Source organism: Austrofundulus limnaeus, unplaced genomic scaffold (genome assembly GCF_001266775.1).
Source record: "Austrofundulus limnaeus strain Quisiro unplaced genomic scaffold, Austrofundulus_limnaeus-1.0 Scaffold10, whole genome shotgun sequence".
Classification (NCBI taxonomy): domain Eukaryota; kingdom Metazoa; phylum Chordata; class Actinopteri; order Cyprinodontiformes; family Rivulidae; genus Austrofundulus; species Austrofundulus limnaeus.
The window spans coordinates 2,428,216-2,444,983 of record NW_013952412.1 but is presented as its reverse complement, the minus strand read 5'-3'; the positions used below and the strand labels follow the sequence as shown (position 1 = coordinate 2,444,983).

The 16,768-nt window shown below is 38.2% G+C and overlaps 1 protein-coding gene across 1 annotated transcript in view; it reads left to right on the top strand.

Moving 5' to 3' along the window:
• The first annotated feature begins 602 nt into the window (after positions 1 to 602).
• The window catches only part of LOC106513121 (casein kinase II subunit alpha'), a 21,449-nt gene continuing 5,283 nt past the window's right edge, over positions 603 to 16,768 (top strand). Inside the window, exons 1-9 of the mRNA XM_014001801.1 lie at positions 603 to 813; positions 4,401 to 4,759; positions 4,830 to 4,941; positions 5,029 to 5,130; positions 5,254 to 5,304; positions 5,455 to 5,514; positions 12,731 to 12,814; positions 15,229 to 15,339; positions 15,424 to 15,525. Coding sequence (XP_013857255.1) covers positions 4,653 to 4,759; positions 4,830 to 4,941; positions 5,029 to 5,130; positions 5,254 to 5,304; positions 5,455 to 5,514; positions 12,731 to 12,814; positions 15,229 to 15,339; positions 15,424 to 15,525 — 729 coding nt within the window. The 5' untranslated portion in view covers positions 603 to 813; positions 4,401 to 4,652. The remainder of the gene's footprint in view (positions 814 to 4,400; positions 4,760 to 4,829; positions 4,942 to 5,028; positions 5,131 to 5,253; positions 5,305 to 5,454; positions 5,515 to 12,730; positions 12,815 to 15,228; positions 15,340 to 15,423; positions 15,526 to 16,768) is intronic.

Here is a 16,768-nt window from a genome sequence, read left to right as displayed (position 1 = left end):
CATTTAAAACACATGTGGCACAAATATTAAAAACTTTGTCGATTTGAACTAAGACCAGAACAGGCCATTTCAGTAAAWCAAAATGAAAACAGAGAAAAGAAAAAGTTAAAATATTTTATTTGTAAAAGGAAACCACAGGCTAAAAAGACTTGCTCCAGTTCATTTTACTGCTGTCAAATTCAACAGACTGCTATTATCCCCCATCTTCAAACTGTTTGATTAAATTACTTTGTCTAATATAGWGTGTTTTGGGTTTCTACATAAAGTCAAAGTTCATTTGGTTAATAGGTTTGATGCTGATGAAGGACTTTAATTTGACCCCACAGTGACTCCTGCAGGGCAGCAGACACCTCTTGACCCGGAAACAAAAAGCAGATAAAAGAAACTGGATGGATGATGGCTTTTGTATGATATTTTATCATTTTCACAACTTTTTTTTGTTTAATAAATGCATTTAATTTTTAGTGTGCTTTATCAGTCTAAAACAACATGTATATATTATAAACAGTTTAAAAGGATGCAGTTAGATGCGGCAGTGTAATTAGTTTATTATTTTAACATTAAATGTTTTTTTTTAACCCATTGTGGGCTGATGGAAGTGCGGCTCGGTTAACTTCCGGGTGATATTTACTGCAGAGCTGCTGGATGTTACTCCGCCACCACCACCACCCATCTCCGCCACACTCAATAAATCAGTGATATTATCGATCACCTGGCACGTGCTGGGCTCGCGACACGCCTCGGACATCAATTAAAGCCGCGAGCAGACGACCGCCGGTGACGTTTTCTGCGCCTCAAACTACCGACGACGAGGTTAGCCGGCTAACTTTTAGCCTCAGAAATGACGCCGCTCAAAAAATATTCTGCGGTTTGTTTGTGTTTGATGTGCACAGAAATACAAATTCAGATGGTAAATGTCTTTGTGATCCTACAATTTAGTGCCAGAATCGATCATTTGATTAGTTTGAACCAGCCGGGTTTCTGTTGCTGGTTAGCATCGTTAGCCACCGTTGATTTGATCAGAGATGATGCTAGTTAATCTGGTGACAGAGCTACACTACTAGTCTCTCAGGTTAACTGGGAGATTTAACTGGTTTTACACCGAGTTTAGCGTTCAGGTATGTTGAAGAACTGCTTTCACCGTTTCAGGACCAAAACACTACGACGAATTTAAACAGGCCTGCTGGAGAACAGCTCCAGTCTGAGGATATTAATACATACAGTACGTACAGAACATACATATAGTACGTACAGAACATACATATAGTACATATAGTACATACATATAGTACATACAGTACATACATATAGTACATACATTAATATCTTTGTTTAAAACTAGAATAGCTTTAGACACAAACTAGCAGGGATCATATGGAGTTTTAATGTTGGGATTTAGATTTATTTTCCAGTTCTAGACAAAATGATAAAAATGAAAAAAAAAAATAAATAAATAAATAAACACGTTGGATTTCCAAGCTGTATTCATTCTCTGAGTTTTAAGACAATCTGTCATATTTTGTGTTTTTTATGTAAATTATATATAAAGCATATCAGCTTGGCGAGACACTGAACCTCTGATGTGTCCCATTAATGTGCAGTGCTTCCCAAAGTTGGGGTCTCGACCCAAAGTGGGGTCCCAAAACATCAAGGTGGGGTCCTGAAAATGTTTTCTGAGTTTTTGCCATAGTTGTTACAAAGGAGTGAGGTTAGTATATTTAAAATGGATAAATATAGTATAAAAATATTGTTACTATGCCCATGTTTTGTTGACCTGATACAAATGTTTATCATCCAAAAATAGCTGGGGGCACAGGTCTCTGCTACTGTTATTTGGTCAAAAGCTGAAAAGTTTGGGAACCACTGCACTTTGGTTCCCAAAGTTGGGCTTGGGACCCAATTATGGGTCATGAAGYACCTTGGATAATCTCCAGAAATCAATATAAAGGGTAATAAAATAATTGCTGATGTAATATTTTTCCCTATAATTATTACAAAAACACAAAATAAGTAAAAATAAGTATTTATATTTGTATACAAGCTGTTTAGATTGTCAGAAAGCCTGTGTTTTTAGGGTTATTAACGAAAGCCGTGTACTCAGACCAGTAATATTTTGGGTCACAAGATTTTGCCATGGATATTTTGTGGGTCAGAAGACAAAAAGTTTGGAAACAACTGATTTATAACACTGATTAATCTTTATAGATTAATAACCAGCCACTTGGAGAAGGTAATGCAGTCAACATGTATGTAATTTATTAAGTTTTTTTTGTAACGTTTTAAATTTGATATTTATTACTGGATTTGTGTAAACTACAGTATCTAGTACTACAACCTATTTGAAAAAAGGGGACAGAATCAGAATTTATTAACATGCATTGACAATCATTTAAGAGAAGTTTACACAGTAAATGTTTGAACTTAAAAATGTAGGTTGGTAGGAAACAAATTAGAGATTGGTTAGAGAAACCATGATAAAGAAGGATAACAACTCTCAAAATATGGTTACATAGAGATTTCTACAAAATATATAATTCTGGAAATGTCTGAGTTTCTTTCTTTTTTTGTTTGTTTCAGTTTGCACAAATAGTAAATAGCCCTTTAGTAGCTGCAGTTTCCCCCCTCCACTGTTTTTAGAATAAAAAGATCATTTAACTATAACACTGCACTAAAAATTCCTTTATTATTATCTTTAAAATGTTTCTTACAAAATATCTCATAGGAAAAAGTTGTTTTGGTTTTATTACACTACAATTTTTTTTACAATCAGTTCATCTTGTTTACACTCTGTTCCAGCTCATTTTGAGCCTAGTATTACTATAGTACAAATGACTAAAGTAAAGACAGTATCTCACTGTGCTGCTTGTGACTCAGAGGGTAGTAGTTCTCAGTTACCTCATGAGTTGTAGAGGCTCACAGTTTGTGTGCTTGAAAAATTTGAAGTTATTTATTTATTTATTTATTTATTTATTTATTTATTTATTTATTTAAATGGTCACAGAGTTGTTGAAGTAAATCCTTTTAGTTAAAGTTTATTTTTAAAAATGGGACAATACGTTATATGTAAATACATGAGATTAAAGCTAGGTGGCTAATTTCCACCTCAAGTCCTATTAGAGCAGGTTGATGTTTAAACAATAAAAAAAACAAGGATAAAAACCACATAAGAACATTACTGAATAAGAAATGCATAAAACAATGTCAGGTGTATTTATAAAGCACTTTTAAAACAGTTGAAGCCACACCAAAGTTCTGTACAGAAGTCAATAAATGCATCATTTCTAATTAAAAAACCTTTATGAAATAAATAACAATTAAATAAATAAACTTAAATAAACTTAAATGCCATAGGATAAAAATGGGTCTTAAGAAGCACCTTAAAAACATACCAAACATAAAATCCACACACATTTGCATATAATCAGTGTTGACACTTATGGCTTTCTAAAAGCCAATTTTTAGGTGCTTTTTAAATGAAATGAGAAGTGAGAGGTCATGTAATGCCCCTTTTCCATGGTGCAGTGTCGGAACGGTCTGTGTAGGTACGGTTCGGACCGGTTGGTTTTCCACTGATGCTCCAGTCCGGTTCCAATGGGTGTGTTTTGGGCGGTTGGTGGAGGTGGTTTTTAAGTATTTTGAAAAAAATTAATGGGCAAACTTTTGAAATTTTAAACATTTGCAAAAATTTAGCCAATCGGTGATGAACAGTGTTCTGACGTCGCATTTTGGTGTCAGCTGGGGCCGGTTGGAACCACAATGAAGTAGGTACTAAAAAAGTGCCGGTTCCATGGATCTGGTCTAATGGAAATGGCTTGGAACCGTACCGACACTACACTAAGTGGCACTAGTGGAAAAGGGGCATAAGTTACTCAGAATTTAATTCTAAGTGTAAAAGGCACAATAGGAAAAAGTAGCATGACCTGGAACTGAAAACACCCAAGGCTACAGCCCTAAAAGTTCAGGTCTAAAAGCCACACTAATGGTAAATAATAGTTCTTTAAAACACTGGTCCAAATCTGCCTATCTTTTTTGGAATAGTGTACTTCATTAGATTAAATTATAACCATGGGTTAGCAGCTGAGTTGGGTTCAAAATTGGCCATGGTGGGGACAGTGTGTGGAGGTGAGTAACAAAATAACGTGCATGACCTAGAACACAGTTTCAAGTCATGCACATAAAAATAGGTAACGTTTTTCTAAAACAGGCCGCACAGAAATGTAGCCACACGTTTTGCTGCTCTCCCAGCTGCATACTCAGAATTCAGTGAGAATGCAACAGAAAATGTGCTTTTCTCTTCATCGCCAACAGTCACACACATTTACTTGCTGATGAATTGCTAGTTGCTGCCGGGTCAGACACAAATATTACCTCTCAGATTTGACTCCTCTGTCTTGTTGCAGCTGGCGGTTCTTCATCCCATCTTACCCAACATCTGTCTCAGGGGCTTCACTCATTCCATAATCGTAGCTCTGTCAGTCTGCACAGCAGCCTCTTCGGACCGGATCAGCGCCTTGAATCAGAGAGCACAAGCCAAGGCCAATGGTAAGCACAGCGCAGGGATCTTAGAGCCGCAAACTCTGCACAGCCGCTGTGCTGCCTTCCAGTATCGAGCGAACAAGTATTCAGCAGAAGGGGAAGCGTCAAAGCTCACCATGCCCGGATCCTCGCCGGCCAGCAGCAAAGCTCGGGTGTACACCGACGTCAACACACAGAAGAACAGAGAGTACTGGGACTACGACACGCATGTGCCAAACTGGAGGTACAGAGTCTTAACTTTACYGTAGTCAGAATCAGCCTGTTATTGACTCCTAAATGTTTTTACTCTTCAGCAATCAAGACAACTATCAGCTGGTGCGCAAACTGGGCAGAGGGAAGTACAGTGAAGTTTTTGAGGCCATAAATGTTACAAACAATGAGAAAGTTGTGGTGAAAATCCTAAAGGTAATTTACCTCACCAGCGCTGTGTTGGAAACAACCCGTCTTCATTTTTCCTTTTTAGCTGCTGACTGAGTGTGTTTTCATCCTCAGCCCGTCAAGAAGAAGAAGATCAAACGGGAAATAAAAATTCTTGAAAACCTGCGAGGTGGAACCAACATAATCCGCCTGATTGACACAGTCAAAGACCCAGTGGTGAGTGTGAAGTGTCCGTGTGCTGCATGTCTGCGTGTCAGCCATGTTAATCTGGTCATGCTAATGATCTCCACGTACCTGCTGCTGTTGTCAGTGAAGCTGTGTGTTGTCCTCTCTTTACAGTCCAGAACACCAGCGCTTGTCTTTGAGTACATCAATAACACAGATTTTAAGGTACTTGAGTTTGGCTGCAGACTACCATCCATGTCCGTTAATAATCACAAATATAACCTTCCAGTTGATGTTTTACATGTGGAGCAGCCTCTGACATCATGTGCCTCCTCCAAACCTTTAATTTATGAGGCTCTTTTCTTTGGTCCACAGGAGCTTTACCAGAAGCTGACAGACTACGATATCCGTTACTACATGTATGAGCTCCTTAAGGTAAGACTTTATTACAGTATTTATTCATGTATAATACGATCATTATTTTTGAGCTTGACCTCTTGAGCCCCATGCTCCCAGTACCAGGAGCAAAACAGTATTTCCCATTTTCCATATCTTTTAGCTTCTGTTAACCTCTGTCAGTTGAACCTGGACATGTTTGGTATCAATAGAAAGCTAAAAATCTTGGCTAAAACCTCATGGAGACTATATTTACATTCACCAAACACAGTTCAAATGACAGGCAGTTGAATGAGAAAGAAAACAAACCGTACAAAATGGGATTGTTCCAAATCTGTAAATAAATTCAAGCAAATCTGTAAAGGAAAAAAAAGACATTTATTTTTAAAGCAAGTCAAAGCAGATACAAAAGTATGCAATAAATTGTGTTGAAAGTTTTTTTTACTTGATTTTGAGTGAATATGATCCAACTGAAGTCAAATATAATTTGTCATTATTTTATAAAATATGTATGGTGACAAATAAATGTTTGGATAATTGTTCAAAAGAACAAACATTCAATAACGTCTTTTACTTTTTTTAGTTTAGTTTATTTCAAACATGTGTACAAAACAAAACAAAAAATGATAAAAAGTGATAACAAAATTAACTTATTTGAAAAGGAATGGGAAGAAGTCTTTTCAGTCAGGTAAGAAAAAATAAATAACTTTTGCAAATAAAACCTTAGCATTTACTAACATTTATTGATGGTACTATCATGGTCTGTCCTGTGCAGAATAACAAAACACAAAATAATTTCTTTACTAAAACCTCTGTAACTTTATTCCAGTTGATTTTAGCAGCATGAATCTTTGCACAGATAATGTCCACAAGTGGATTTATGGTTTCCAAGAGCTTTTATCCTACTTCATTATAGTTTTTAAATGGGTTATATACTGTCTAATGGAAAAAAATGTAAAAAAAAAATTCACCCTCAATATCTCTTAAGACCACAGCAACTGTTTTAATACTTACACTTCTGATGAAATCTCCGAAGTTTTAGCTTTATTTTGATACCAACATTATTTTAGTAGAGTTTGTAAATTCTGAGATACACTCAGTTACATTTCAGCATGGTATTTCGAGCAAAAACATCAAGAAAACCCCTTGGGGCTTGAGGTTAAAAAGCATTAAAGTTCTAATCATCAATAAGCCGTTTATAATACTATTTCCCCCCAACCCCTCAACTTTATGGATGATTTTTAGTAGGGGTGTCCCGATCCGATATCGATATCGGATATCGGTCCGATATCAGCCAAAAAACGAGTATCGGATTTTATCGGCCTGCATAAAAAATGTCCGATAAAAGCGCTCCGATATTAGCAGTCCGTTCCAGCAGTTCACTGACTCCGCTCCAGTGTTTCTATCCAGCAGCGCTTGGATCCTGCTTGTAGCACTCACGTGATCATAACAACAGCAGCGCTAACAAGTTAGCAAGAATGTCGGCAGCAGAACTTTTTATTTTCATCAGAAACAGAGTTGCAGCTAAGTGTAAAGTTGTCATGCACAAGTTTTCCGAGGGGAAACACAGAACCGTGAACGTTTTAAACCGGAGCGACAACTACTCTCCACCCTGGCAGCAGCTTTGCGGTTCGGCTCGGTTCAGCCTCGGTCCAGTGACCGCACACAGCCGCGCTGTTTCGGAACCTCCTCTCTGGTCCGGTCGGTGATTCTAAGCGGGCAGAAGCGAGGACAGCACGCTTGTTTTGACATCCATGGATTAGCTCTTGATGGACAGAAGAAAGGAGAGCGCAGCTTTTGTTTTGAAATTTAAGCGCGACATGACGAGAGCAGTGATAAAAACTGCTCCCTACAGGAGAGAGAAGCTGATCTCCACATGATGCTCAGACTATAGAAAGTGGAAATTTAGCACTAAGAAAGGTAGCTATCAATTTAAATAACTAATTCTTATTATTTATTTTTTGCTCTTGTTATTAGAGTGATGTTTAATCTGTTTACACACTTGAGTGAAGATTAAGTGCAATGATCACGTTGTTTTAGTTACAATCAGTAAAACTGGAGCTGTGGACTCTTAACTTTGAACAGACAATAATGTGGGGTTTTGTTTTGTCCCCACCTTCAGTTATCCCCACCATAAAGCAGCACAAGGCTGACAGATGGTAAAAAAAAATAACTGGAGTGATTTTGAATTATTTTACACTGTAAAAGTACATTTTGTTTTTATTTTATTTTTTCAGGGTATTGTAATTTATTTTATTTATTAAATTGTATAATGTTCTTCAGTGTAAAATGTATGTCATCCATTGGTTTAAAATAAATGGGTCAGTTTTTCTCATACCTACTCTTTTTCACTGTTTGATCTGATCAAGATTTTTCTAAGATTTTACAGTACAAAACAGGTAAAAGTGTGTGACTTGCACTGTTACAGTAACGGGTCAATATCGGTATCGGTCAATATCGGTATCGGACATTTCTCAAAGTTGTAATATCGGTATCGTATCGGAAGTGAAAAAGTGGTATCGGGACATCCCTAATTTTTAGGGTTAAATTTCTAGTATTATACATGAATAAATACAGTAGTTTTTATTCCAAGAAAACAGATTAGGCAAGACAATATGTACAACTGTAGTTCCTAAAAAGGTTGGACATTATGTGAAATGTACATAAAAACAGAATACATTGATTTGCAGATCTCATAATCCCTGTTTTACTTAGAGTGGATCAGAGTAAACATCACATGTTCAAACTAAGAAAATGTGCAAATTTTAAGTGGAAATGAAGTTTTGAATTCTGTGGAAGCAGCACTTTTCAAAAGGTTGGGACGGGGCAGTAAAAGGCTGTAAAAAGTAAGTGTTACAAACCGCTGGAGGAGTGTTTGGTTATTTGGCAAAGTGTCAGAAGACTGGGTATAAAAGAGACTGAAAATGGGCAGAGATTCATCAGTTTGCAAAAGCACCTATTTAAAAATAGAGAATAATGTTGCTCAGTAGAACATTGGGAAGATTTTGAATCATCTACATTTTGTAATATTKTCAAAAAATGTGACAAATTTGGAGAAATCTCTGTGAGCCGCAGACCAGACTGAAAGACGTCATCTGTGGACCCTCAAACAGCCCTGCATGGTGAGGGTGTGGTGGTGCAGAGCTTAGAGAAGACAAGCTTGTGATCAGGAGGTTGCAGGTTTGAGTCCTCAGACATGAGCACATGTATGGCCCGTAAAAAGACAGAAGGTTCACAACACATTTAAGAAGGACACAAAAACAGAATTCAAGTTCAATCTTTGTTTTATTAAATATGCTGTCTTGTCTTCTAAAAAACAACTTGCTGGAAAAGAAAAGGAAACAAAACATTCCTGCAAAAAAGAAGAAAAATTAAGGACTTTTATCTTCATGGTCCCACACTAACTAAAAACAGAACTACAGTTGTGGCAGTGGGCCAACCCTATACAGGGCCATCAAAGCCTCAGCCACACCAACTAAACTAACAAAACCCCCAAAAGAACCTACCAATAAAAAAAACAGACTCATGAAAAGAAGATGACCGGTCCCACCAGGCCAAAAACTACAAGAACTAAGAATCAACAAAACTCAAAACACATGGCAGGCTGAGGTGGGCTGAGGCAGAGGCCCACAGCATACAGCAGACTCACCTGCAGCCAGCTGAGTRTAATCAGCAACAACAACAAGAAAAGAGCAGGGAAGGGAAGAGTGGAAAAAGAGCTGCCCTATTATAGGCAGGCAGGGCGGCTTACCAATCAGAACCCTTTAAATTAAATATGTTTTAACTACAAGAAAAACAGATATTGTAGGGAACCAATCCTGAAAATACGACCCCACCCCCCACTAAAAAATAATAAAAAAGGAAAAATAACTATAAACAAAAATGGCAAAAATTAAAGAAATAAAATATGCCCACAAGACTTACATCTCCCCTCTGTGGACCTCCAGCTGCTCCCTGGGCACCTTCATGATAGCCCAGTAGATGAGTTTACTGGGTTCCAAAAATATTACATTGGTAGTTATTATTATATAATATTTATTGGTGGTTTTCCAAAAACTACCAATAAATATATTTTCCAGTGTTTTTCCAAAGGAAAAATAACTATTTTGAGTTGTTTATGTCACATGTAGCCAACAGTCCTCACCAAAAATACAGAAATGATATTTTTCTATAATGTTTGTTGGTAGTTTTTGAAGCAGAACACTGGTAAATATGTTTCCAGTGGTTTTTGTAGAAGACTAACTAAATAAAGTAACAAAAATAACCTCATAATTTCTTGTATTTTTTGTGTGGACTGTGCATTTGAAGTAAATACTCAAAATTATATATTTTTGCTATTTTTTCTCAAGAAAATTCATAACGTCTGTTTTACCTTTATTCATGCGTCCGAGCGCTTTGAGCACGAACAAACACTCCCACGAACTTCTGACCAATCACACAACCAGTTGCGGGTTATGCCAAAAGGGGCGGCTGAGTCAGCGCTAAGAGCACACTGATCTCACTTTCATCATGAAACTGCGACAATCCGAGCTGATTCCTGCAGTTCAGAGGGAGTGTGAAGTACAACCCCTGGCAAAATGTATGGAATCACCAGTCTTGGATGAGCACTCATTCAGATATTTCATTTTGTAAAACAAACTCAGATCAAAAACATGATATAATAATAAGGTCATTCCAAAGTGCAACTTGTTGGCTTTCAGGAACACTCAAAGAAATGAAGAGAAAACATTGTGGAAGTCAGTGAATGTACTTTTATTGACCAAGCACAGGGGAAAAAATATGGAATCACTCAATTCTAAGGAAAAAAGTATGGAATCATGAAAAACAGATAAACAAAAGACCATTCAAAATACATCACTAGTATTTAGTTGCACCACCTTTGGCTTTTTTAACGGCTTGCAGTCTCTGAGGCATAGATTTGATGAGTGACAAACAGTATTCTTCATCAATTTGGTGCCAACTCTCTTTGATAGCAGTTGCCAGATCAGCTTTGCAGGTCGGAGCCTTCTTGTGGACCATTTTTTTCAATTTCCACCACAGGTTTTCAATTGGGTTGAGATCTGGACTATTTGCAGGCCATGACATCGACTGAATGTGTCTTTCTCCAAGGAATGCCTTCACTATTTTTGTCCTATGGCACGATGCATTGTCATCTTGGAAAATTATATCATCACCTCCAAACATCTGTTCAATTGAAGGGATGAGAAAACTGTCCAAAATGTCAATGTAAACTTGTGCATTGATAAAAGAATGAACCACAGTCATCTCYCCAGTGCCTTTGCCTGACATGCAGCCCCATCACCTTGTCCAATGCAGATTCTTCAGTCATCACTGAAATAACTTCCATCCAGTCATCCACAGTCCATGATTGACTCTCCTTAGCCCATTGCAGTCTTGTTTTTTTTTGTTTAGGTGTCAATGATGGTTTTCTTTTAGCTTTCCTGTATTGAAATCCCATTTCCTTTAGGCGATTTCTTACGGTTCGGTCACATACATTGGCTCCAGCTTCCTCCCATTTATGCTTCATCTGTTTAGTTGTACTTTTTCGGTTTTCAAGACAAATGGCCTTAAGTTGTTTGTCTTGACGCTTTGATGTCTTTCTTGGTCTACCAGTACACTTGGCTTTAACAACCATTCCATGCTGTTTGTATTTGGTCCATATCTTGGATACAGCTGACTGTGAACAGCCCACATCTTTAGCAACCATGTGTGAAGAGTTAACCTTCTTCAAGAAGTTTCACAATCCTCTTTTGTTTCAAGAGACATTTCTCTTGTTGGAGCCATGGTTCTTGCCACTCCACTTCGCCCAGCAGCCCTCCAAGGTGTCATGACTGCAGGTGGTTTTAACTGCAGACTAACGAGCAGATCTAATCTGAGGCAGGTGTCCATTTAGGGAAAGGAAATTGACTGGGAGTGTCCTTATTTTCTACCTCCAATTTGAGTGATTCCATACTTTTTTTCCTCAGAATTGAGTGATTCCATATTTTTTCCCTGTTCGTCAATAAAAGTAACATTCACTGACTTCCACAATGTTTTCTCTTCATTTATTTGAATGTTCCTGAAAGCCAACAAGTTGCACTTTGGAATGACCTTATTATTGTATCATGTTTTTGATCTGAGTTTGTTTTACAGAATGAAATGTCTGAATGAGTGCTCATCCAACACTGGTGATTCCATAGTTTTTGGCGGGGGTTGTAGGCTTTAGGCTCCAGTGTGAACTGTCCACGGTCCTGAATTAACCAGCGTGCACAGAAGAGTTCACATGCAGCACTCTGTGTTTACACTAGGTAATATGTCTGTGTGTGTGTGTATCACTTCTGAAGTTGTGAAATTAAAGTCAACAAAATTCTAAATGGAAGTCTGAATAATAGATCAGAAACCAGCTCAATCTCTTCTAAAAAAACTTTATTCCAGTCTCTCACTCCGATCAGCTCCAGTCAGCAGGCCTCAGAGTAAAATGACCTTCATCTAATGTGAAACCAAAACTAAACAGCCCAGTCTGTCCCAGYTGATCTAAGGAGAGACTGCACACAAGCACTTCTAAAGCTTCTTCTCCACTTCTATAATAAAGATTCAACTTTTTAGCCTCTTGGAGGTGTTACCTTTTACGTCAGAACATAACCAGCATTTGTTTACACAGACAGAACACATGATAACACACACCGACTCTCATTCTCTGTTTTAAACCTTATGGCTTGTGATAAAATTGAGAACTCCTACAAAGTTTCCCAGACATTTTGGAGACTGCCTTAAAAATGCAGGCCAGTAAGATACTCCTCCTGCTCCCTCCTCTTTATGAGAAATATTAAAAAAGCTGCAAGTTCTCAGCCATAACAATGAGGAACAAGTCTGATCATATTAATTATGGTGGTTCAGGCTGCAGAGTCTCCGKGGGGACAAATATTTGGGGGCACATCCATGTTTGTTGCAGATGTATTACTGTGTGGTGTTAATTACATTTCATCTACAAACATCGTTTTCAGCTAATGAAGTGAGAGAATACAGAATATAACACATTTTGGTATGGTAGCGAGTAACTTTTTTTCCAGTAAGACGAAATGGAAGGACAAAACAAAACAAAAAAACATATTTTTCTTGAAGAGCCAGATGATGTCCAGCAGGAGAAATCATTGTAAACCTTTAAAACTCAGAACTGTGTGTTATGCCGTCAGCTGCAGCTTTAGAAGTTAAAAACTCAGTAATCTGTGCATTTTTGAAACATATTTGCTGCTGAAGTCTGTTTGTTTTCTTCAAGGCTCTGGACTACTGTCACAGTATGGGCATCATGCACAGAGACGTGAAGCCCCACAACGTGATGATCGACCACCAGCTGAGGAAGGTACTAATTAGTCTTATTGTTGTTTGTTTGTTTGTTTGTTTAACGTAAACATTATGAAATGACGTAAATCATTGACACATTTACACCATGTTGGGGCTTTTTAACACAAATGGGTGAACCTAATGCCTGGTTCACATGGCAAGATTTTACATTTATCAGCTGATTTTCAAAGACTGGGAGGCCCCACACAGAAAGTCATAGATATAACAGGTTTGGTCCTACCGTGTGTGTTGTACAGCCACACAGCAAAGACAACACACCACAGCAACAGATTTCACTCATGAAGTCTTGGGAGACCTCTTGAGATCAAACGTGAGTTCAGAGTAAACAAAAGTGGCAGACGAGGATGAAGCAACGGTACGCCCGAGTATGTGGGGGCCTCAAGTCTGATTATGAAGTGAAATTAAATATCAGACAGTGGTCTTGATGCAATTTCCTCACTTCACCATCTGTGTCGCAGCTTCCTGTCTCCAAAATGAGCGTACGCATGGGTCAGAGCTGGCTGAGGGGCCGCACATTTTCACATCAAGTTTGGATTTTATAAATCACAACCTTAGTGTGAAAAGTGGCGTACGCAAGTTTCTGGCTCCTTTTGTGCGTACGCAAGCTTTATAAATCCGACCCCTTGTCTTTCAGCTTTAGATTCCCCTCCGTGTTTCCATCACCCCACTTTCTGATTGGCTATACGTCACATTCAACAGGCTGTTGTTTGTCTTCGGGGCAACACCACACACACGCTGGGACATTGGGCCAAGACAATCCAGCATGTTGAATATCTTGATATGAGGTCAGAGGGGTCCCGACATCCTTATGAGCTGACTAGATCAATCACAACCTTATTTGTATAGCACTTTACACAGCCAATGGCTGCCGAAGTGCTGCACAACATAAAACATACAGTAATGTAAAATCAAGTAAATGATTCTGCAAGCAGAAAAAGAATACAAAACATGTCAGAACAACAAAAAAAAAAGAGAAAGAAACTGTCCTACTGATCTAGAGGTCTAGGTCTAGAGATCTAGATCCCTCTGAACACCACACATGACAGCAGTATCTACTAAAATGATCTTTAGTCATCATGATAATCACCAAAATGGGGCCAAAAATCTGCCTAATTGTCTTACCTTGTGAACCTGGCGTTAGTTTCAGATCAGGAATGAAGCAGGTGCTTTTTGTTATATAATTTAACAGGGAACATATTTTATTTACCACAAAACATTTAGAAAAGAAAATGTTTCAGAAACATGGAATTAATTTTAAGAGTCAAACTTATTTGTGACAGATTACCCTCTGTGGATCTAATTCTAGTTCAGTTTGGCAGCCTGGTGGTTTAGTGGTTAGCGCTGTTGCCTCACAGCAAGAATACTCTGGGTTCAAGCCCCAGGTTGGGTCAGAAGTGTTTCTGCATGGAGTTTACATGTTCTTATCATGTTTGCATTAGTTTTCTCTGAGTCTTCCGGTCCCAAAAACATGAGTAATAATTAGGCCCAGGCCTGCCTCAGAAACAGATCTGTGATCTCAGCGAGATTTGTCTGGTTAAATAAAGGTTAAAATACATTTAAACATCTGTTTTGCTTTGAGCCAAATTTTATGTCTTTTGTTTATAAAATGGTTAAATGCAACAAAAGAGAATAAAATCTGTTTTCACAGGGAGGTATTATGTATTTTTCAGGGATAGAATTCAGTTCTGTACCACAATCCAGATGTTGCCTTTGGTTGTTATGAAAATGCTGTAGATATCAAAATTAGTGATGCACCGATATGAACATTTCAGCCAATATTGATATCCAGTATTAATATTGCTTTATCCTATATTTACCAATATTACACACTAATTATTTATATGACATGGCTCTCTGCTTCAGTTATTCCTGGCTGTGCAGCGTCACCATCATGATCAAACAGATACCACTCGACCAACCGTCTCCCCTCCTGAAACAGAAACACAAACGGCAACAAGTGGGAAATCAGTGTCGGTTTTACTTATCGGGTCGATATGGATGTTAATGCTGATATCGTTCAACCCTAATCCAAATAAATTAGACTTTAAGAACCTCCTACCGTTTCCGACACTCCCACTTCAGCACGGTTTCAAACAATGATTTGGGGGAGGGGTTCTCTGTGGGGCGGAGGACAGCTGCAGACTGAACTACAGGGAGGAGCTTTGTACTAACACTTGTTTAGGTAGCTCCACATGACTACCACAGGAGAGTCAAGGATTTGTCAAACATGAATGGGTCAAAGCAACACTATGTTTTTAATCAAAGAATGATACAACATAATATAAAGATCAAAGTAGTTAACTTTGCTTAATACTCCTTTAATTTGAGTTGCCAAAAAAAGTTTTAGCCACTTGAGGTTCAGTGTTTTGCTTTATTTATAACAACGTGTGTTTTGTTGTTTCCATGTCACAGCTTCGTCTCATAGACTGGGGTTTGGCTGAATTTTACCATCCTGCTCAGGAATACAACGTGAGGGTGGCCTCTCGTTATTTCAAAGGCCCTGAGCTGCTCGTGGACTATCAGGTAGATTTATTTAGACCACAGCACAGCTCCCCACCAGGCGCTATGCTCTCTGAAATCCTTCATGGTGTTTGTTTCTGTTTGCAGATGTACGATTATAGTTTGGACATGTGGAGTTTAGGATGCATGTTGGCCAGCATGATCTTTCTGAAAGAGCCRTTTTTTCACGGCCAGGACAACTACGATCAGGTACGAGACCGTAAAAGTAACCAGGTGTAAGTGTTGTCATTGGTGGATTTTACTTCCTAATAGTAAAAGAAAAACAAACAGAACCCATTATAAAACACACTTCATTTTATGACATGTTTGCAACTAAAAGAAACAAATTTTAGTTTTACTCAAATCTTTAGTCCACGAAAATGATTTTCATCTTTGAAGTTCTTTTTTTCCCCACAGACTTAACAGCTCACTGTAGTTAATGAATGACCATGTAAAGATGAATTATTAGTTAAACAGAAGGTTGTAAAAGATTTCCAGTTTCAGCAGAAATAGGTTCATCTGGGCTCAACCAGCAGCTTTAATACAGACTGATGCAAAAACACTTAATGCTCAGCAGCAGCAGGCTGTCACACTCGCACAGTTTACTCTTATTCCTTTAGTTGAACCTAGAAGCAAAACAAAACACAGACGTTCCTACAGATCGACAGGATTTCATCTCCAACAAAATGAAAGAGCTGAAAATTTAATTCAAACTCTGAAGTCTGTCATGATTTTCCTGTTAGCCCAGTAGGTGGTGCTGTGGTTCATGTTTCAGGGATGCTGTAATGTCACTTCATTATTATTTCAAGTAGCWACAAAACTGAACTTTGTTTCCAAACAGAGTTCAGACTTTAGTTTAGTTTGTTTATGTGATGCACTGCAGCTACGATCTTCTGCAGGAGTATCTGTTGTTTCCATTCAGGCTGCAGCCTATCTGGAAATAACCCCTCCTTTGTGGCTGGAGTTTCTTAAAAATATCAAAGGCTGAGATGAGATGGCTTTTAAAGACTGATTGGTGTGTTATGGACATTAAACAGTATTCATCAGCAGTTGTGTAAGGTGATTTTTCTCCTGGGGATCAATTTTTGTGATAAAGTTAAAGGAATTTCAGAGAACTAAAGGCATGATTAGAATCATCCGTCTACTGTGGAGAGGTGGTTTTAATTTTCTTTTTGTCTCAACTGTCCACTTGTACATTTTTAAGCACAAATCGTACAACATGTTGCCACAATCAGGAACAAAGTGGTGAAAAACCAACCAAGTCCAAAGAAGTTTGCAAGTCGTTCTGGAGAACTCTTAATGGTTTTACTTTAAAGGCACAGTGTGTAGGATTTGTTGTTTTCAGCGACATCTAGTGGTTGAATCATCCTCCCTGGTCCTCCCCACACCCCCACCCCCCGCTTCCAAATGCAAAGGAGTCTCTCAGGTGTCAAAAACCTTTGATAATTCCAAC